We start from the raw sequence: 23,654 nt of genomic DNA on the forward strand, positions 1-23,654 counted from the left end.
TAGCAGCTTTTTTTTTTTTTTTTTTAGGTTTGTTCTTGCATCAAAAGCAGTTGACTCCATAGTTCTTCTGCAGCGTCGACCAAGTGGTTATTTATTTATTTACCTTCGCCGACATCACTACTCCCCCCAAACGCAACATTCTCCCAACCTGCAGTGCCACTAACCGAATCTACATTTATATAGTGCTGCCAAGCTTCAATTGACTTTTGGACTGTTACCATCCTTTTGTTTAGCTGCTCACCTTATGGATTGTATTAAAGGGATTTTTTATTTGGAGCGCAGCCTTGAATGAAGAGAAGTGAGCTTTACGCTCCAATCTGCTTGACGAAACACGTCTGGATGAAATCAAATTTCCCCCGACGTGACCGAGAAACGGCCCCACCTCTGCCTCTGAAGCACAGTCGTACATCACGTTTTTTCAAATGCCACATGCCTGAAGGAAATACCAGTGCTTGTACGGCAGAGAATGAGTCGAGTTACATTTTAGGTGAATTTAGGTTTATGCTTTGTTTCAGCGTAAATGAAATGCCACATTGCAAAAGCTCCTTAAACTTTGGCTTTGTCATGACACTCAAGTCTTGTTTTCTGCCAGCTGCGCACTAGAATCAACACACATAATGTGACTTCTGTGCAGTCTTTTCAGTGTAAAAAAAGGAAAGGCCAAACACAATTCAGTATGCAAATAAACGTAAGAAAGAAGACCAATCGCATGTCAGAATGCAAACATTGCAATGATGTCATTGCTTTTGGCTAGATTTTGAGTTGAGATTTTAACAATGTGGAGATGGAAGATTTTCAACCTTTAATCAATAATATTAATAAAAAAACAGATCACACACTTAATTTTAACGATTATTTAGGATAAGTATTTAAATAGACTGCAAGTCTATACATTAAGTGATCAGAGCTGAAATTGCAGAAATTTGAAAAGATGGATAAAAGTAGATTGGCAAACCAAACAATTGCACTTCCAATTAATGCCATTAAATGACTAAGCTAACTGTGGCTGATTTGTTCAATTAGTTACATTTCTAATTCAAAAAGAGAATGATAACCTTTATGTCGTAATACAGGAGAAGATTTGAGGTGAGAAGGTGCTTGTCAATGGAAACCTCTGTGATTAGCTTCAATAACTTTGAGCTGGATCTAGAGGCCAGAATGAAGTGCAGAGAAAAATATATCATAACACAAAAAATATCATTTTGAGGCTACGGAAAAAAAAAGTGCAAGAGTAAAGTGCAAGTGAGTTGAATAAAGTATGCTTCTGCTATCTATCTATTAAGCTTCATCAAAATTAAATTGAGTTGTTAAAAAAACCATGCAGAGTGAATAAAGTAAATATTTGAATAAATTGTAGTAATTAAAACATATTTAGTAGAATGCTGAATAAAAGGCAGCCATTTTTCTTTATAATATAATGCTTACTAATTTTTAAGCATATAAGGATGTAGGAAGGAGATCCCTTGCAAAAGGATCATCATATTTGTGAGTTTTTCAGAAAGTTTGAAAATGCCTGAGAAAGAGAGAGAGAGAAGGAGCAATAGATGAGATAATTACAGTTTCTTCTAATCCTCCGGCTGTAAACTACACTCACATCCCCACTAACATGTCCAAAAGTCCCACACTAAACACCCACCAAATGTTGAACTGAAATGCAGTGAGGGTGCCAAGACCAGATCCATGAAATCCCTCCCAAACTTGTGAATGATTCTCAGTGCGGTGACTGTGTAGGAATCCCCGTCAGTGAGTGTGTGCTGGACGATTTTCTGATAAGTCTCACTAGCAACGCAGCGGCGCTTAGCACATATAAACGCGTATACACCTCCACAACACTGTCAGATGCATTAATCACCTACTGTGGAGGCATTGTTTCTCTGTGAACAAATGGGATTTGTGTGTTTCTTTTAATGTTGTAGACCCATCTTAACACTGCAAAGGTGGCATTAACACACATTAAAGGTCATAAGTCTGCATGCACACTGCAGATCCACTGCATTGCTGTCTGTGAGAATATCGCACAGTGTACAACTGTATGAAACAAATGTTTGCATATTCCCTTGTGAGTAAATGCAATTCATCTTCATAATTATGAAAAAATATCTTCTCTTGTTATGTGGCCCCAGATTTGCTTTTTATCTCTTATTAGGGAAGAAATATTTCTGTTCACAGAAGCTGTTTCTTTCAACTCATGTGTGCAAATAACAAATGGACTTTTGGATGTTTCTAAGTTTAATGTGTGCTAATTCTCTTAGATTCAGATTTAGAATCACTAATTATATATCTCGTTCATTCTTATTTATGATTTTTACATGTGGACCTACAGCTGAAAAACTTCAAAGAGTTGGTAGGAAATAATAAGCACAAATGAGATATTATAACGTCGCAATTTAGACAGAATGAGATTAAATGGAGAGCAAATGAAGACTTATGCTTCTCCTAAGAAAAAATAATAATATTGTAAACGAATCTCAACCTTCTCAAAAGATTTTTCATGATATCTGTTCCAGTGGAATCACAAAAATGAAAAGAAAACTAACATGTCAGTGTGATTTAGATATAACAAAGGCAACCTATTTTAATTTCTTTTAAAAAGCTAGAGCAAGATTCAAACTTGCAATCACTATCTGAGCCACATCAATTGAGCTGCTCGAAGACTGAAATCCTAGAGTCGCTCCTGCAATGGATGCATCATCCAACTGCAATCTACAGCACTTAGTGAATGTATATCTGCAAATTAAGGAAGACTGATTTACTGACTCACTGTAATGGACAGGCACATTAACACACTCAAAGAGTACAGAGTTGCTAAAACGCAAAAGTGCTATTAGCATTAGAAGACCTCCTGTGTATAAAGTTTCATCGTTGAAGAGCTTTCATCTCTCGGAACAAACACACATTGCCTGCCACACTCCCATGACTATGACATCCCATTTTGAGAGCTGGCACAGTGAGACATTACCCAGCAGTCTCTGCACAACCCATTTACAAACTGCAGCGAGGCCATTTATCAGAGACTTTAGCACATGCTCAGATTGTTGCCTGTGCAGTTTCAGTAACAATCACTGACTGGAGCATGTTAAATATCCATCGCGCTCGCAGGAGTTCTTGCTCTTTTTAGCTCTGACAACTACCGTTTTGTATGCACTAAATGCAACTAATCTAACTTAAACCCTGCATGTGATCAGGAGCAACAGATTAGCTTCTTTTACAGGAGAACAAAAAGAGAAGGATCCCAAGGTTATCCAGAAAACGGGTTATATGAAAAGAGTGTCTTATTTGGAGGTATAATGAGTCTGAAGCCTCTGTTTTACGTTCCACAAACTCTCTGTAACACACTGCTACAGTAAGTCCAGGAAAAGGACAAAATCGCACAAGATGAATACAGGTGATTAGTTTCCTTATCGCAACGAGAAAGGGTGAGCATGCGAATGTACGTTTTTGTGTGGGTGAAAATATGTTTATAGTGAGTGAGAATGAATATGAATGGAACATTCCACAGATAAACGTATGTTTCTATGAAACTTACCATCCTCTGTGGGTACGTAGACGTTGAGGTAAAGGCAGTCCTCGCTCTGGTTCTGTACATATGCCGCAGCTGCATCCAGGTTGTCGGTGAACCATACGGGAAGCATGATCTCTGGCAGCACTCCGTGGATGTTCTGAGGGCACACTGGTGCAAACTGGGTAGCATTGCGGATCTCCTGCCAGGAGCCTGGTGCCTCCGGGGGCTGGAAGCGCCTCTCGCCCACTGGCGGGGTGGCGTAGGGGACGCCCAAGTACTGCTCGACTGGGCCTAGAATCTCATTGTTCAGCTCCTTGCGTACGCCCCGAAGCTTCCCGTAGCCTGTGGTGACCATAGGGTGCTTGGCGGCGGTGAGGTCTGCCCGCTGGCAGGAGGACAGTGCCAGGCGCAGCGCCAAGCCCAGCAGCCACACCAGGCAAGTGTCAGATATGCGGCGCGGGCAGGAGCGGGCCGTTTCCCGCCGCAACCGTGCCACGCCCACCAATGACATGCTTCGGCTGGGGTGAGTGGTGCCCCAGCGATGGGTAACTATAAATGAAACGGATAAGGGTGAAGAGTTTCAGGCTGCTCCAGTGATTTCGAAAGTTAGGAAATTTGCAGAAGCGAGGGTGTGTGTATCCTCAATGGAGCAAAGAAGACGACTGCTGACACTGAGCGGTAAAGAACTTCATCCTGATGTTAGTGCAGCATGCGCTTCTATTGCGATTTGCTCATTAGTTCCCTACAGGGAGAGAGAGACAGAAGCAGAAAGACAGATATCATTAACTGCAGACAGTAAAACATGCATACCAACACTATCAAACACAATAAAAGGTAATTACAGTATTGCCTGAGGTTTAAAAATCATATCAACCATAAACATGTGAAACATGAATCTAATTAAATATCATTTGTTCCACTGCATATAATCTTTCTCTTAATGTTTGTTTAATATCTTGGTTGAAATATCTTCTTCTTTTTCTGGAGTATTCTCTAAGGCGCATAATTACAGATGCATATCTGGACCATGGGCCGTTCTCTCTCCAGCGCGCTGTCACATCGTTGAAAGGTGCGCAACAGCGACACATATTCATGCTCGGGTACCGGGGGGGTGTGAAATACTGAGTGTGTTGCTTAATTGACTTCCTCGGAGGAGATGACAGCACAAGTGTGTTCATTTTAAGTTCCCCCCGACGTGCTGTTGCTCTAGAATCTTGGTTCCTGCCTCCCCTCCGTTCCACTTGACTTAGCCGTGCTAGTTTCAATCTCGCTAGAGTAGATGGGGGCATTTGGGCGTAATAACTGTCTGCCGCTGACAGTCTATGACACAATCACCCCCCCGCCCCGCTAAGCTAAAGACATACATCTACAGGCAGGAATTAACCACATGACATAATGATCTACGAGGAACGCAAGGAGAAGTGTTTACCGCCATTTTGGCATAAAAAGACGTTATGAACGGGGACTGGGTGCACTGAGACAGACCAATTTAAAATCGACCTATAATGAGATACTTAATTCTGGAGTCATACGGGGTACCAGGAATCAGTGATTCAAGAACGATGATATCATACACGATTGGTCCTGGAAACTGCTTACAGAGTGAATAATCTACAATGTATCTGTGCTTAAAAATATATGCATACTAGAAGCATCCACTAGAAAGCAGTGTTATTTTAGTATCATTTATATGCTACTATAGTTTTTTTATTTTTATATTTTGAATTAGGTTTTATATTTTCAGTTTAATATTTAAGTTTTTTAGGGGTGCTTTTGACATTTTTATTTTTTAACTTTTTTAATTAGCTTTAATTTATTTTAGTTTTTGTCATTTTAGTATTTGAACTTATACTTATTTCAGATAGGTGCCAAAGCAACATTTCTAATTTTCATTTTTATCTAGTAAAATTTTGTATTTTCTTTCATTTCAGCTTTATTTCAATTATTGGATTTTTATTTAATAGTTTTAGGTAACAATAACAAAACTTTGTTATGAAGACAAGAGTATTTAAAACTACACACAACATGCAGTAAATCATGAGTAAGCCATGTGAAAGCAAAACACTTTTTCTTTTTATACACAAGATTAATACACCGTGCAGGGAAATATGTGGCATGGATGTAAATATGGTAAAAATGTGTTGCTGCATTAAACAGTGGCATGCAGTGGTGTTCTGAAATGAGGCAAAGTCCTCAGTTGTTTTTTAATACATCAAATGTAAACTGTCCCAGTTAAACTTAATGGTGAAATAAACATTACATTACATAAAAAAAAAAAATACAATTCTATTTTTAGGATTGTTCTATTTATTACAACCAAGTCTAAATCTAAAGGCAGAAACCATTTAAACAATATATTTGATTTGCGAACTGATGTTTAGCTGTTCTTATTAATAGTCAACTTATTTTGAGATCATCAGAAATGCTCGGTAAACAGACACGAAGACGGATCTTTAATTTCTCCAAGCTGATTGCTCATTAAAAAAGACCACAGTCATCATGTTTTCAGGCCATTTCAAGTTTGATTCTGATGTGACATAAAGCGGTGATATCTAAATGGCTGAGTTGTTTACTTACTTTTTAATTAGTCTTCCCATTAACGGCATCATTTTTGTTCATTCAGACTGACACGCGGAACGTGCACGTAAACAAGAGGCGGGATTTAATCGCACTAACCAATCATATCCAATCATTTCCAATCATAGTGACTTTCCCCCATTCATTCTCAATTACCCCCCAGTAAACCCACCGCATGCTTTAGGGGGTCTGTTAAAAGTCAATGGGCTCAGGCCAGGGGAGGCAAGAGAGATGTGGCATCCTGCTGTACTGTGTTAGGCTACTTTTTTTTTTTAAAAAGAGTGACTTGGACACTTTTTAATATCACATTTTTGCACGTTTTATTTTTTTATTTTTTGAGGAGGAGGCACTGCCTCCCTTGCCTCCTCGGAGGAAACTGTGTTCTTTTATCAGGTAAAGTTTATAAATGGTTTACACACAGCCCAATTTGTCACATTAGCCTGATGCCGCTCGTCATTTAGATGTCTTTACCGGCTTATTAAATGTCTGTTTACATTTTGACATCCAAATTAGAGGAAAACCTAACAATTTCAAAGCAGTTTCTGAATTCTGAAAAAATCTGTGGAATAAAAACAAGATAGCTGCAAGTGTTTAAAAAATAGACTGTCAGATGGGGTTTAAGGACCAGATAAAAAGTTTGACTGCCAACAGACACAAGTAAAAAAAAAAAAAAAAAAAACTTTGTAAAGATGTAGGCTGACTTCTCAACAGTAGAATGCCAATCTGTGTGGGAGTTGTGAGTGTAGTTTGGACACCATGAAGGCTGTAGAACCACTTTAAAATGACAACCGTTGTCCCAGGATCTACATCGACAAATTCAAGAATAAAGTAAATGTCTCCTCGCAGGCCCTGAGCAAACTGCTCCATTCTGCTGATCAAAGCCTGGAGACTTTATAGAGAAGTAAATGTATGCTAAAGTAAATGTGTGCACAGCCGCAAAGAACAAACAGCCAAACTGAACAGCTGAGGAAAAATATGTACGTTTGCACAGGCAAAACAGAAACCATCTTAGTGGAACATCTGGGCATCATTCTCACAAGAGATTCTACAAAGAAATCAAGAGTCAAGAGCAAAGACAGAATCATCCAGCATGTGCTGTTCTTCAAGCACTCGGCATCTCCATGGCAACCAAAGCACATCTAATCAACCTAGCGGCACCAAACCTGGACACAAAACACCTGGAGTAGAAAATCACCAACAGCAGGAGAACCTGACTAAGAGGAAGACGAAGAAGAGGACTCTGGGTTTAATGCAACACCAGACACATATGTCAAAATCCAGAGCTCACAACCAAATGTTTCTGCACTAAAAGATAAAAACAATTTCAATTACAACATACAGTGACAGGATCTAATAGCATAAGATTTAGTATCAGAGACACGTCACTATAGACCCTTTCACAGCGCGTTGATCCCGGGAAATTGCCGTAAAATTGCTAGAGTGCGTTCTGTGTGAACGCAAACACGTCCCGGGATTGATGCCGGGATGGAGACCTAGTAACATTGCCGGAATCAGTCCTGAAACGCGCCCTGTGTGAAGTAATGCCAGGACCAATGCCGTAAGGGGTGTGTCGTAGTGATGACGCAGGTGCCATCGCAATGATGTAGTTATCGTGCGACTCTGTTGCTCTCAGAAGAAAGTTTGTGTTCGTCATCAACAAAGAAAGAATGAAAAAATGTCTGCAAACTGGAATGAATCAGAGACCAATGAGCTCCTTACTATCCGCACTGAAGCTGAGATCGTTCGCCAGCTTTGTGGAACGGTACGCAATGCGTTAGTGTACGACCGAATCCGGAAAAAAATGCCACAACATTTGTACCACAACATGTTTTCGACACGTACGTTACACGTCACATCCTGACGTCACGTGTCTTTACGGGATGTGTGAACGGAAAATCACTGAACCAAAATCAAACGATCCGGGGACAAATTATGTGTGTATTTTCCGTAATATCTGTGTGAAAGGGGCTTATGATTTCAGCTCAACATACTTCAAGAAATTTGTGCATAAATGTAGACAATAGACATCTGATATCAACAACCCCAAAGTAACTGATGGCACTTAAAACTGTCGGCAATAAATAAATGCATTTATGTAAGATGTAGTATGTACTGTAAGTAGCCACTTAACGGATGCTTTCATCCAAGAAACATACAATTATGCCATTAAGATGCCATACAGTTGATTCCTAGCAGTTGTTCCTACTTGAGTGCATCATCCAACTGTTTCAGAAGGCCATTCACTGTCTCCACTCCTATTGGCAGTCGTCGCTCATTTGCATATAATTACATTCTATTAATCTTTGTTGCAATATCAACAGCTGCTGTCACTAATATCACCACAAAGATCACAATGAAAATAAGAGACTTCCAATCAACTTCCCCTAGAGCGACACTGGCTCATGCTGGGTACACACCAAAAGATAATCGGGCTGATTTTGAGCCGATTTCCCCCCTTCTGACAATCCTAGCTATGTCCCGATTATCTTGATGGTTCTACAGATTATCTTATCATATTTTCCCTTGGTGTGAGGTGTGTTAAGAGTGTCCGAACCTGCTGGAAAGAACGTCGGCCGATCGCGAATCGTAAATATTCAACATGTTTAATATTTGCGATCAGAAATCCTGATGTGTGGGGGGAACCCCCGAGGACAAACACACGCACGTTCTGGAGATTATCACGTGAAACGAAACAATATCCAATCAGAACGCAAGATGATGGAAGTCGAAAGCATAATAAACACAGTCATGGTGCAGCAAAAAGTGAAATTGATGTGGACAGTAGAGATGGAGGATCAGCTTGTTGATCATTCCAACAAGTATTGTTGTTCCAACAACAAAATCATTCCAAACACTATCACCAACATTTTTTCCTGCATATCGTCCGCCATGCTTATTCTGAAGTCTCGCGAGATTTTGCGAGATTTCCTGTGTTCACAGTCAAGACTTCGGATGAAAATCTGTTTGTGTGTGGTGTGCTGTCTTTGTCACATCATGGCACACCACACACTATAGGAGCAAAACGGTTAAATCTAGGATTTTTTGTCCTCATGTTTGTGGTCTATCACATTTTGAAAATCTTATAAGATGTAAAAAATCTTTTGGTGTGTACCCAGCATTAAAGGGTTTGTCAACCAAAAATGAAAATTGTGTCATCATTTAGGCTACTCACCCAAATGTAATTTCAAACCTGTATGACACACACACACACACAATTGAAAATTTATAGCAAAAGAAACCTAACCGAACATCATAGGAGCTGATATCTGTAAGCTACATTTAAAGGATCTTGCAATATTAAGAAGATCCTATTTTTGCTTGCGTGTAGATGGGTGTGTTGGAACACCAAAATATCCTAATCTTATCAATATTAATGAGACACAATTAAGGCCAAAGATTCACCCTCGCCTGGTGGGGCTGCAATTGAACTTCATAAATATGCAGTTTTTAGCTGACCCCCCACCTTCAAATACACAACCACACAAATACGTGTATAACCTGCTGAGGCGCTGTTACATCACCAGCAGCGTGTGGTAATAAATCAAGAGTGTATGAAGACAGCAAGAAAAAGACAGCATGCTCTCTCAGCTCCCCAGGTAAAAGGTTTCCGAGCTCATCAAGATCAGGTCCTTGTTATGATATACGCTCAGTAAGCTAGTGAAAATGTCTCCCAGTCATGTGATCAAGATCTCTGACATGACAAAATGCACCCTTCAGATACTAAATGGTATGTCAAATTGTGCTAACGGTCAATTGACATGACATGTCAGAAAGTGACAGCAATGTGACGTGATATACTTAAACAGATATAAAAATAAATAAAAAACACTTTTCTAATTATTTTATTATAAGCATCATCATCACACAGCTTTTATTATGTTGTACATTTTACTAACTATTAATTGAGAAACTATGTGGAACTTTGCACATAGTTTGTAATGGATTTTCTTTACACTTTATTTTAATAAAATTTCAAGCACATATTGTGCAAAGCACCACATATTATCTATATTATATAAGTGTATTATATTATGGGACAAACTCTTCAAATGAGATGCATTGATGGCAATTGAGCCATCGTTACAGTAGCAACTAATTGTTTTGATATTTCACTCATTGTCGCCTCTCCTTGCAAAACACCAAAGACTAAAATGCTCTCGATCGATTGGTTAGGACACGCACATATTTCATTTCCTGTAAGGACACCAGGGAACTTCCTAATGCTATGGAGGCCGCATGCAATCGGTGATCCAAAACACACAGTTACACACACACACACACAGTTTCTCTGAGGGAGAGCCTTATTGATAAAACTAGATATGGTCAGTTCATAAATCACTCACAGACAATTTCTTGTGTGTTTGTGTATGTGAAATGGCCTAACTGAGTGTAAGAAGCCCACGCAAAGCCCTTGTTGATTAGCTGCGTGTGAGCTAGGTTAGGCCCTCAGGGGCAGCAGTAAGTCTGTGAGTAAATAAAAAAACGTACGCCCCTCTTTCTGCTTCTTGTTGACGGATGCCTCAGTAGTTTGAAGCAGATTTTTTTGCGAAGCAAATGCAGTCCTACTGGACCTGCCAATAAAGCACTCACTGCTAGAAGGACATGCAAAAGGATCCTAATTGAGAGGACTGTGTGTTTGTGCGCTGAAATAACACACCACTCATTCTCCATCCACTACAATAAGTGACTATGATGCACACTTCCCGTTCAGCTCGGGTCCTTATGCTTGATGCATTCAGCAGCGGGCTTGGGCTCAGATCCATTTTAGTTCAGCAGATTCAAGAGATTAATGCAACTCTTGAGGTGAGTTCGATAAAAAAATAAAAAAAATAAAAAAAACCTGCGAGGGCACGTGCAGATGATTTGAATTGCAAGCAGAATTTTTAGCATTTGCTCAGTCCATATGAAAGTGACCCTGGACTGGCTCAAAGGGCGAAGTCTCTAATCCAAGGCAATGAGATATAGAGATTCATTCATCTCTCTCCAAAATAATTTTTCTTTCATGACATCATAATGCTCTTTTAGTGATGTTTGCCAAGTATTGAACTTCAGCATAAAACTCATCCTTGCTAAGACTAACATTACTATTAGGCTAAGATGTAGGACGATACCTCCTTAAGAACAGTGTGTTTCGTGTTTACATAATGATACATTATGCAACATGTTATTAAGGGAAATAAATCACAACATTTGATAATTTACAAAATTGAAAATCAGGATAATGGGGTAAAATGACCTCCTTTCTGAAGCAAGAAGCACCCTGAAGTAAACTTATCCCGACTGATTTTTGCCGAATGCAAGAAAACACAGCTGATATTAACTTTTAATGATTCATATTTTTGAAAAGATGTCATTCATGTAAAATACATAATCAAATATTCTTCGTAAATGTAATAGAATACATTTTTACAATTTAGTTGAAAATTGCATTACGACCGAATCAGTCAAAGAGATTCAACTGAATTACCGTACACTATAATTTTTTATGAATTATACAGATCCCAGCTTTTTTTAATTGAAGGTTATTCAATAATTGCAAACTATGAAACAAGATTAAATGATGGCACTCAATTGGCCTGTAGGTTATGATGAATAATGATGTTTGAAATAGTAATTTAAATAAAGTAGATTAATAAATAATTCCATGAATTATTACAATTTCAATTAAATAATAAAGTAAATACAATGAATTCAATAATAAAATCAACAGCAACAACATGTCACTGGGGGGCTCTAAAAAATAAAGAAAAAAAATCCATATTCATTGTTCAAGTTAATCATTGTGTCCACAAATCCCCCAAAACAAACAGACATTACTTTAAAATTAAACATAAAATACATTCGCAGATCCCTATTCTCTACAGAAAATAAATTAAATCACTTTACCTCGGGCAGGCACTACTCATGGTTTCTTCATAAAATGTCAAAATCTATTAATATGATGTTCTTTCTTATAACATAATAAACATTCTCATTTAAATAGCCATTTATCTTTTCAATCCATTATCTAAACATTATTAATTTACCAGCTGTATAATCCAAACTAGGTCCGACCTCTGTCATCTACAAACAGCATCGGATAACAACTGCTGTCTCAGTCTTCACAATTTAGCACCGCTTCACTATGTGATCCTGTAACGGCTCCAACCTTCTCCATCAGTCTAAAGTGGTTACTATCACCTCCAGGTGTGACCGCCTGCCCCGAGCCATCAGCCGCTGCTGTACATCATCTACAATCTCCTGCCGAGGATCTGGCACCGCCTAAACCAAACAATACCCTGGAGGGAACAGCACGATTCTGACAACTGCAGGGGGACAGTCAAGTGCCAATTAGTGACATGGGGTATATGGAAAATGCTTTTTTAGCTACATGTAAAATTCTTAATAGTGAAAGACTCCATTAGCTATTATGGCACAAATCGATCAGTCAGCAAACCACATCAAATACATTAATCATAAACTAAACAAGCTAATGGGCATTACCAAAGGTTGCTCGGTTCAGGGTTGCTGATGATAACAGAAGTTCAATGTGTTCAAGGAGTTCAATATCATGTGATGTCTGGTGCATTTCCATGAACTGGTTGAAAGAACTTATTCTTCTTAAGTTAACTTAAGTTTTTCCAGAACTGCCCATGCTGCATAATACATAGTTCTGCGTGTCACCATTTCTTTGAATATATTATGGGTAGTACATAACATGTAATCTGCGTCAAGGTTTTTGCCTTCACTAGTTCCTTTTAAATCCTCCTGCAGAAACATTAAAGGGATAGTTCACCCAAAAATGTACTCACCCTCATGTCATTCTAAACCTGTAAGACTTTCGTTCATCTTTGGAACACAAATGAAGATCTTTAAGAAATCTGAGAGCTTTCTTTCCCTCCATTGACAGCTACGCAACTACCACTTTGACGCTTCAAAAAGTTCATAAAGAGATCGTAAAACTAATCCATATGAATTTATTGGTTTAGATACATTTTTCTAAAGAGACACGATCATTTTATATGATGAACAGATTGAATTTAGGCTTTTATAGACATAAAAACATTTATTAACTCACACATCAATGGTAAACGGAACCTCAAGCATGTTCGCTTGATGTGCAAGAACCAATGAGGTTCATTCTTGTGTTGCGCAACACTTTTCAGCTTCAGCAAGAACCAATGAGGTTAATTCTCGTGTTACGCTGCACGTTTGAGCTTCAGCAAGAACCAATGAGGTTCATTCTCGTATTACGCAGCACGTTTGAGCTTCAGCAAGAACCAATGAGGTTCATTCTCGTATTACGCAGCACGTTTGAGCTTCAGCAAGAACCAGTGAGGTTCATTCTCGTGTTACGCTGCACGTTTGAGCTTCAGCAAGAACCAATGAGGTTCATTCTTGTGTTGCGCAACACTTTTCAGCTTCAGCAAGAACCAATGAGGTTAATTCTCGTGTTACGCTGCACGTTTGAGCTTCAGCAAGAACCAATGAGGTTCATTCTCGTGTTACGCAACACGTTTCAGCTTCCGCAAGAACCAATGAGGTTCATTCTCGTGTTACGCAGCACGTTTGAGCTTCAGCAAGAATCAGTGAGGTTCATTCTCGTGTTACGCAGCACGTTTGAGCTTCAGCAAGAACCAATGAGGTTCATTCTCGTGTTAAGCAACACTTTTCAGCTTCAGCAAGAACCAATGAGGTTCATTCTCGTGTTACGCAACACGTTTCAGCTTCAGCAAGAACCAATGAGGTTCATTCTCGTGTTACGCAGCACGTTTGAGTTTCCCAAGACATTTGTTCTCGTGTGGCAAGCATGTATGGTTAAGCTTCTGTTTATATTCGCAGATCAATGTTTATATGGGAGTAAAAGCCTAATTTCAATCTGTTCATCATATAAAGTGATCATGTCTCTTCAGAAAATTTGGACTAAACCACTCAATTCATATGTATTAGTTTTTCAATCTCTTTATAAACTTTCTGAAACGTCAAAATGGCTTAATTAACTTAACTTAACATGTCACCCACCTTGAACACTGAGCTAAACGTCACAGTCATTCAAAATGAGAAGTGAGAGGCCTTGAGTCAGAGTACTAAAGGGCTGAGAAGGAGTCTCTAATAAAGACATGAAGCTCTCATGGCCTGTACAATAGTAGCCAATAACACAGCCTGGCTCCTGTCTGGCGAGGTGGGGGTCTAAATGCCCTTAAGCGCAGCAATGACCACACATGTGATCTCAATCACATATGGATTGTTCCGGAGCACTTTTTAATAATGAGCCATTCCTCTCGCATGAATGTGATATCTGGCATTAATTCATCTGTGCTGGGAATCTCCGCGTGAACGGCGCTGAGCTGGGCCAGGTCCATCTGTGCACACGGTGCCCACAGCCTTGTCTAACTTTGTGTCAGCAACGAGTGCCCATAGCACCTTCTGTCCTGCTGTCACAGCAGAGAGGAGGGTTGTTTGATGGAGTAACGGCCCTTTGGACAGACGCGGGGGTGCGTTCAGCCGGACGAATGGTCAGAGCCAAGTGTGAAAATGCACATCGGAGCGGTGGCATTTGAACAAATGGGCCACCACGAGACCCTGACGTCCCACCACTGGCGTTGTAGACATGACTTCTGGCCAGGCTGTCAGAATCGGCCAGTCCACCAGGGTATGTTGGCGGTTAACTAAGCTCAGAACACCCTACAAGAAGACACATGGGATTATTTGTGCAATGTTAGCTGTCATGTCAACACGGGAAAAAATAACTCAAGTGTTCAGAAAAAGCACACAAACATATGTCCAAACATAATGTGCAGTAAGTAAACTTCCAGCACAATTCTCAAGTAAAACGAACACGCATAAAAATGACACTGCTAACAGCAGTGTTGGGGAGTAGCTAAATTACAGAATGTCACTTCTCAAACATTCAATGACCCAACAAACGACAACTGAACATATTCATTCTGCGAAAACAAGCACTGATGATCCAATGCCAACGTCAGTGCAGTGTGAATTAGCCTTAAAGTTTCACTACTACTAACTTAGCTGTAGCTCAGCTGTCATCAAAACAGAGTAGTAATGTACACTAACAAAGTAAATAAGGTCCATTTTGATTTTGCGCGTACTTTAACATGTTACTTATGGTGTAGCGGGACTGCCGTTTTTAACATTACATTGTGTTGCGCATGTGGCTTTACTGCAGCGTGAGCTAAACAAACGTGCTCTCATAAATGTGCTCTCCCATATTGGACAATATGTGGAACAGATTAAAAAAACTCCATAAAACTGATTAAAAAGTCATTGATTTGAGTGAATTGATTATAGCAGAATACTTAGCTAAATGCTGCAGTTCATCATGTTTTCAACTCAATTATAATTTTTATTTATTCAAAACCCCATCTTTGTTTGTGAGCCAAAATGTGGCTCTGATTAAGTTAGAAATAATCATCACAAGTTATATGTTTAGATATTGGTTTCTTAAGTGGCTTCAGTGTAGTTAGCTACTGTTTCTTAGCAGCTTGTAGTCTAGTGTATCTCCTTTTTCAAAAAGGCAGCTTGACTCTAGTTTAGCTCTTTTAAATTATGAGCAGCATGAAGCTTAGCAAGCTAGATTCAAAGTAGCTTCCCTGATGCTGGGTTACAGTAATATCTAGTATGGGGTAATTCAACTTTTTTTTAATGATATTCTTTATTAATCTATTCCTTGTTAATCCACTCCAAACTGTAATGCCCTGACTGAGGGAAGTCTGGAATGATTTGCGGCTAAATCTATTCTTAGCTGATCTGTTCTTGACAGCGCCATTGGAGCTGGAGGTTAAGCTGTCCGTGAGAACAATCATTTTAGAATGGGAGTTCATGTTTCTGTGTTAATTTCAGGGTGACCCCATAATTACTCTGAGACATTGCACTGTCATCATTTGTGAGTTCAGAGCCTTATCCAACAATTCCCTCTGTTCAGCCTGCTAAAATAGTTTTGAAAAAGTATGTGTGTGAGTATTTTTGTATGTGCAAGACAGAGCTATTCATACGGGTCTGGCAGAGTCCGGCTTAACTGTGATAACACTAAACTGTTTCCATACACCCTAAATAACAAGAGAGCAAGTTTCTGGCCAGAAAGAAGATAAACGAAGATGGATAAGGCTGTGTTCGAAACTGCATACTACCATACTGCTCATACTATCTATGCAGTATACTATGTGCAGTATGAATTCATGAATGACTTACTACATTTACAAAAACTGAAGTATTCAGAGCTTACTAAGCGGAACAATGTATCCCACAATGCAACTATGTAACAGGATTCGAACCGGCGTTTCCGGCACGGGAGGCGCACTAACAAGGACGCTAAAGATCCTCTAGTGTCAGTAGTAGTGCTCTACTCTCTCTTTCATGAAAAAGGCAGTTTGACTGTAGTTTCTTTTGTGTGTGTGTAAATGTGAGCAGGATATATATTTAACATAAATATAAATACTCTCAATACAATATTTAGAACAGTGTGCTAGTATTCCTTTCTACACAAAGCCTGTTTGAACACTTTGGGTTTATTTCCCAAAATGCACCCCCCAGGTCACAGCATGATAAAAAACCATCAACTAAACAAACTCATGAATAATCAAATACAAGTCATTAAAGAAGGCTTTAACAAAGCAGGAGGAGAAGCTATTGATAAATGAATGAAGGAGACTCAGGACACGACCCAGCGGGAAGACAGATAGGTGTGAAAAACAAAAAAGAGAAGAAAAAACCCACAACAACACACATCTCAACCTGTTTGGTCAGACAATCAATATATCACCATGGAAACCAGCTTCCTTTTATTTAGAGAAAAACATACAGATAAATACAAAGCAGATTACGTTTATAGTTTCTAATAATACATTTGGCAATTTACTAATTTCATTTCACCTTAGAATTTTACCTAATGTGCTAAAAGAGTTCAGTGAGGACGTTAAGTTAATAAAACTGTATGTTTTCCATTAGTCAGTCTGGTCTGTAACGCCTACCCTACAGCTGACTGCTGTGACTCATGGCTTATTCACAGCACTGCCTTTTAGTTTATTAAGTCATTTTACACCAATTTGTTTCAATCCCACCTTTTTACACCACATGAGGACAAACTGTCCTGTTTCGTTGTGTGGGTTGTATGTGAGCGTGTGTGTGTGTGTGTGTGTGTGTGTGTGTGTGTGTGTGTATGAGAGAGAGAGAGAGAGAATAGATGTCTCTTTCATTCTCTGAAACAACCTCTGCTTTCATAGTACTGTGCGTTTATGTGTCAGAGTTTGTATAAAAAAAATAAAAATAAAAAAATCTAGATAATACTTTAACCATTTACATAAATAGAAATGACTAAATAAAATGGAATATTCAGCCTTTATATTCAGCACCTGACAAAATTAATTTTGGAAATTGTGCCTAAAAATGTATACATATTCTGCACACACACACACACACACACACACATACACACACAATTCTGTTTGGCTGGAAGGTGTGCAATAAAACCGTTTAATGCACAGGTAGTTCCAAGTCAGTTTAATCACCGCTCTATATTAATGCGCTGCTTTTATTGAAGCACACACACACACACACACACACACACATATCACTGACTCACACAGAGATCAGAGATCATGCTGCGCACACACAGAAACATTCAGGAGCACCGAATGCTGCCCCATGACTAATTAATAAATGAACTTTGCTGCTTCTGAATCGCTGCTTTATAATATTCAGCAAGGAGGTGGTGGTGACCAGTGTTGGGAACGTTACTTAAAAAAAGTAATTAGTTATAGTTACTCACTACTTGTTCCAAAAAGTAACTGAGTTTGTAACTGAATTACTGAATTATAATAAAAGTAACTCGTTACCGGGGAAAGTAACTATTTGCGTTACTGTAAAAAAAAAAAGTTGCTATGTCAAAGAATTTGTAAAAACTTTGCAGTTTGAATGTCCTGTATAAACAAAATTACGGAATGTTTTTATGTTTCCACTGTTCGATCGCGTCCGCGCCTCACACACATACATACACACACAAACACACACGCACGCACACAAATGTAAACACTTTGCAACTTTTCGATCGCGCCTGCGCCTCTCTCTCTCTCTCTCTCTCTCTCGCGCGCGTATCTAACAGTAGTTCCGCATTACATTAATTAATTTGCACACGAGTTGTATTTATTTTTAGACCGTGTATTCTCCGTGTAAATGTATGCACCGATCGAATCGAAACTGTTTAGCTGGTGTGTGTGTGTGTGTGTGTGTGTGTGTGTGTGGCGCGTGTGCTGGCATGTGTGTAAAAACACTGGCTCTGATTGGCTACTATGAAACACATGACTCTGCCTTAGCCAATCATAATCGCTTACCTCGTAATTAACCCACCTCATCACTAGCTGTGCGAGCCAGGGGTGTGTTCGGATTAAACAGTTTATTCAATCAATGCATAGTAACGCACCGCATTTAACGTCCAGTAATGTTAACGGCGTTGTAACGACGGGAAAAGTAATTAGTTAGATTACCCCGTAACTGAAAAAATAACGTCGTTACCTAACGCCGTTCTTTTAAACGGCGTTATTACAAACACTGGTGGTGACATCACTGTTTTTTGAAGTAATTCAACTCACAGCTTCATTGCTGAACAGATGCAGGTAATTCACACGCACATCTCTCTCTCTTTCTCTCGATAGGCTAATTCATTCAAGTAAATTTTATAATTCAATCAAATAAAGTTAACCATACCGCACTACTTTATCTCTGTGCTAGGATCTAACGAGACGTAGCTGACGAAAATAACCACCATTTTATCTCTTCAAGTCAAATTTAGCACTGCAAACATCAATGAGAGCTTTAACTTGTCAATGCTGGCACATAAACATGGTATAAGCGGGATAATCCATGGCTAGCTGTGCATTAAATTAAAATGCACTCCGTGGAGGCTTCGTGTCGGGTCGTTCTTTGCCTCCACGTCATGCATTAAAATAGCTTCTAATGCACAGCTAGCCATGGATTATCCCTTATGTGAGCAATATCACACGAGTAGCTGTGCGTTATCAGCACGGCTACGAGTGTGATATTGCGTTTTTACAACAGTTCGACAGCACACGTGAGTAAATAAATAAGAACCCTCTTTTTTGCAGAACTACTTCCTTCCGCCATGAATTCAAATCTCAAGTTGACAGTTTGACAGTTGAGCTCAAGCCTCCATTACTAATTCTAAAACGTTTAGAACTAGTAACGAAGGAACGTTGAGTCGCTTCATTGATGCTTTTTGTATTATGTAGAGTATTATGGTATTACGAGAGAGATCGACTAAACGAGTGTATTACCTGCATCTGATATAGCATTCATTCTTCAGGTCGATGTCCATAATATTATATCCACATAATCAGTTTGAATGTCCGCTGAGGAAAGCTTCCCATGACAGCGCTTTAACAACTTCCTTGTTCAATCATAAAGACAGTATTTGCTGCCATCTAATGCTGTAATAATGTAACTTTCACTGAAGTCCATATCACGATCCTTTCTCAATACCAAATACAGCATATTATTCATAAAGGATAATATTTATTGAACAACAATTTTTAAATTAACAACAATAGTCATTATAAAAGACAATAGGAAATAAACACAAGCAAACAATTCAGTCAAACGTACAAGCAGCACTCTAGTACAGGATTCAAGTGAAATATAGCCTAAATATAGTTATGAAACTTAATTTTCCCCTTACCCAAAATAGATTAGCTCTGAAACAAGTAATAGATTAATAAGACCAAAGATCGCCCATTTGATATACCACAAATTAATTATATCTCAACTGATAATTCGTGACACAACTACAGAAGTATTTATAAAAAATATGGTGGTTTTGCTTGACCCCCTTGACAGGTGTCGCAAGCGGTGAAATGGTTAGAGTGCTGTTGCTGCGTAAATATCGCACGACTGGAAAAGGCTCTCAGCCAATCAGATTCGAGAACCAGAAAGAACAGTTTTATATATAAAAATTTGTCTACTTTCATGTTTCAAATAACTTTTGTGAAAATAAAATGAGAAAATATAGGCTAAGTTAAATAATGCTCCAAAGTGTACAATTGTCATTCAGCGTAATGGTCCGGACTTTGATTTTACTATTACATTTTTAAATAAACATATAAAATATCATGTCAAAAAAAAATTTGCTTCCTTGGCATGTTCATATAAGTGTTGGCTATCTTATATTAAAAGGACTATGTGTTATTTTTTCTTAAGTATTGAAATAACTAAGAGATTTTTGTCCCGAATATGCATTTTGTCAGAGGTCATTCAGTGTAACAGGATCAGGAAGCCATTTTGAAATTAAATAAACAACCAATAGTCATTAAGCAGTCAGTGACATCATCAAAGGGTACCCTGAGGATCGTGTGGTGCTGCAACAAGTTAAGTTTATTGCTCTTAAAAATTTTAGAATGTCACCTTTTCATAGTGTGGTAACTTGAGTTACAAAACACGTGTCATTCAGTGAAATGCCAAAAAAACACTTTTATTCTTAGATTTTTAGAAAAATAAGTAGATGTTGTAAATAATTATGATTACCCTTTCTGGTCAAGTTCACTGTTTGATATAGGTGGCTAGTTGTTAGCCTGCAATATAAGCTTAGGTGGAAGTTTCGTCATTCAGGGTAATGTTTTGTCATTCAGTGTAATGCAAATTGTAGGTTACACCAGAGTCATCCATTACACTGAATGACAGTGTCACTGTTTAGATAACATTTTTAGCATTTTATTTATATTTCAGATAAATGAGGGATGTTTAGCACTAAAAGAAAATATTAAACTTTATAAATATTAATGTTTTAATGCATTTTTGTCTTTTTTTTTATGCGTTACTGATTTCTTTTAGATGCCCACAAACAAAGAGAGAGTTACTAGGCACCGCCAGAAAGTTAATGCAGATCCAGTAGCTAGGGCAGCGCTTTTAGCAAGTAGACGAGAGAGGTATTGAGGATTGCAATGTCAAAATAATAGGGCTGGGTTAAAAAGACTGATTTCTCGATTTTAATCGATTCTCATTTTGAATAACCAATACCGATTTGTAAATCTCAAGAATCGATCTTTCAGTCTATGTTGTTTTCAGTTGATGTTAATCAATATCAAATCGTGAATTTGTGTCAAAGACTAGCACTAGAATGTGAAGGCAATAGTGTCTGAACCTGAGGCATTAACCCTGAGAAAGTCCAAACTCACTACAGCAGACTGGGAGAAAGTTAGGCACTGAGTCAAGTAGGCAGGTCTCTCTCTCTCTCTCTCTCTCTCTCTCTCTCTCTCTCTCTCTCTCTCTCTCTCTCTCTCTCTCTCTCTCTCTCTCTCTCTCTCTCTCTCTCTCTCTCTCTCTCTCTCTCTCTCTCTCTCTCTCTCTCTCTCTCTCTCTCTGTGTGTGTGTGTGCTGTTCCCGATGAAATGAGAGATATTGATTATATTACCACCAGTTTGTTTCACAATTGTTAAAGGGATAGTTCACCCAAAAATGAAAATTACCTCTTGATTTACTCACCCTCAAGTCATCCTAGGTGTATATGACATTCTTTTTTCAGATGAACACAATCAGAGTTATATAAAAAAATGTCCTGGCTCTTCCAAGCTTTATAATGGCAGTGAATGACTGTTTATGTTTTGAAGTCCATCAAAGTGCATCCATCCATCATAAAAGTGCATAGTTAATAGCTAGCTAAAAGTTATAGCTTTACAGTTATAACAGCACATACAATGTTTTTATACCAAGGACAATATATATAAAGAATCATGATCACTATTTAAAAAAAACAAAAAACAGCACAACCCACTGTACGTTTATCCCTCCAAAACCTGGATTTCATTTTCATTCGATTAAATGCTGTCTACCTCGAGTAAAGTCCATAAATTCCTTTAATCGAAAAAAAAATGAATCCAGGTTTTGGAGGAACAGACAGCATACATTTATAACATTTATAGCATTATACTACATTCAGGCTTCAAGTAAAGAGTTTTCTTGGTGAAAGCTGGTTGCATCAGAGTCGACTGTATGCACCAACAAACACAGATTTTCCTAATTTTCTGTCTTTTGTATCAAATTCTCTCTCTGGCATCATTAAATCCAGCCCCTGTACAGTATAGGCCTGCCAAACTACATGCAGACAGTCATGCCAAATTCCCCAGTAGACCCCACACACATCCACGGCTTAAAAAGCAGCTCCAGCTCTCGCCAGCACCCCTCGCCGATCCTCCCACCTCAGCGAGTTAACCGACACATGAAAGCAAGTGAGACGGGAGGGGAGAGCCAGGCTGCAGTCTCCTGAGGCCACTCTCTTCTGTTTAGAGGCACCCACAGCCTTCTGAGGGAGGGCTTAAACCTTCACCGCTAGCCAAGCTAACTGGCCCTAACCGAGGAGTTCAGAAGACAGAGCTTTGGCTAAAAAGACCAAATTCCCCAGTGGCACATGCTGCCCATCTGTGTGCACTTCCGTTTGAATGAATTCAATGCTTATTATGGAGATTTAAAAAATCGAAGAGTTTGTACAGTTAGAGAGGTGATTATTACAAAACATACAATGGTGTTTTTTGTATGATGTTCCTGAAGCTAAACCGGTAGAATATGGCGCTGTTATGCTAAAGGTCCTGAGTACATACTGATAAAATGTGCACGTCGCTGTGGATTGAAGTGTCTGCCAAACCATGAAAACATAACACTACTTGTTTTGGACGCTACAATGATTTGAGGTACCTTACAGCAGGGGTTTTCTAACTAGATCCAGGGTTGAGAGGAAAGGAAATAACTTCCGTTCACCCAATTTTATACCATTTGTTTTTTCCTAAAGACAGAAATCAGGAGATTCATTATATTTATTATTCTATGGAAAATGAACAAACCTTATAGTTCTGTGAAAAAAAAACATTAATAGTAAAATATTATTTAAATAAATAAAATTATTAACTTAATTGATAGAAGATATAAATTAATACATTTTCCAGATGTGAGATATATATATATATATATATATATATATATATATATATATATATATATATATATATATATACACTCACCTAAAGGATTATTAATACATTTTCCAGATGTGAGATATATATATATATATATATATATATATATATATATATATATATATATACACTTACCTAAAGGATTATTAGGAACACCTGTTCAATTTCTCATTAATGCAATTATCTAATCAACCAATCACATGGCAGTTGCTTCAATGCATTTAGGGGTGTGGTTCTGGTCAAGACAATCTCCTGAACTCCAAACTGAATGTCAGAATGGGAAAGAAAGGTGATTTAAGCAATTTTGAGCGTGGCATGGTTGTTGGTGCCAGACGGGCCAGTCCGAGTATTTCCCAATCTGCTCAGTTACTGGGATTTTCACGCACAACCATTTCTAGGGTTTACAAAGAATGGTGTGAAAAGGGAAAAACATCCAGTATGCGGCAGTCCTGTGGGCGAAAATGCCTTGTTGATGCTAGAGGTCAGAGGGGAATGGGCCGACTGATTCAAGCTGATAGAAGAGCAACTTTGACTGAAATAACCACTCGTTATAACCGAGGTATGCAGCAAAGCATTTGTGAAGCCACAACACGCACAACCTTGAG

General features: G+C 38.6%; 1 protein-coding gene across 2 annotated transcripts in view; it reads right to left on the reverse strand.

The window, feature by feature from the left end:
- nlgn2b (neuroligin 2b) overlaps window positions 1-23,654 on the reverse strand; it is a 77,783-nt gene that overhangs the window by 45,131 nt on the left and 8,998 nt on the right. For both annotated transcript variants that reach the window (XM_079860992.1, XM_079860993.1), the window contains exon 2: window positions 3,527-4,244. In XM_079860992.1, the coding sequence (XP_079717118.1) occupies window positions 3,527-4,013 (487 nt within the window). In that variant the 5' untranslated portion in view covers window positions 4,014-4,244. The remainder of the gene's footprint in view (window positions 1-3,526; window positions 4,245-23,654) is intronic.

Source organism: Squalius cephalus (assembly GCF_949319135.1).
Source record: "Squalius cephalus genome assembly, chromosome: 24".
Lineage (NCBI taxonomy): Eukaryota > Metazoa > Chordata > Actinopteri > Cypriniformes > Leuciscidae > Squalius > Squalius cephalus.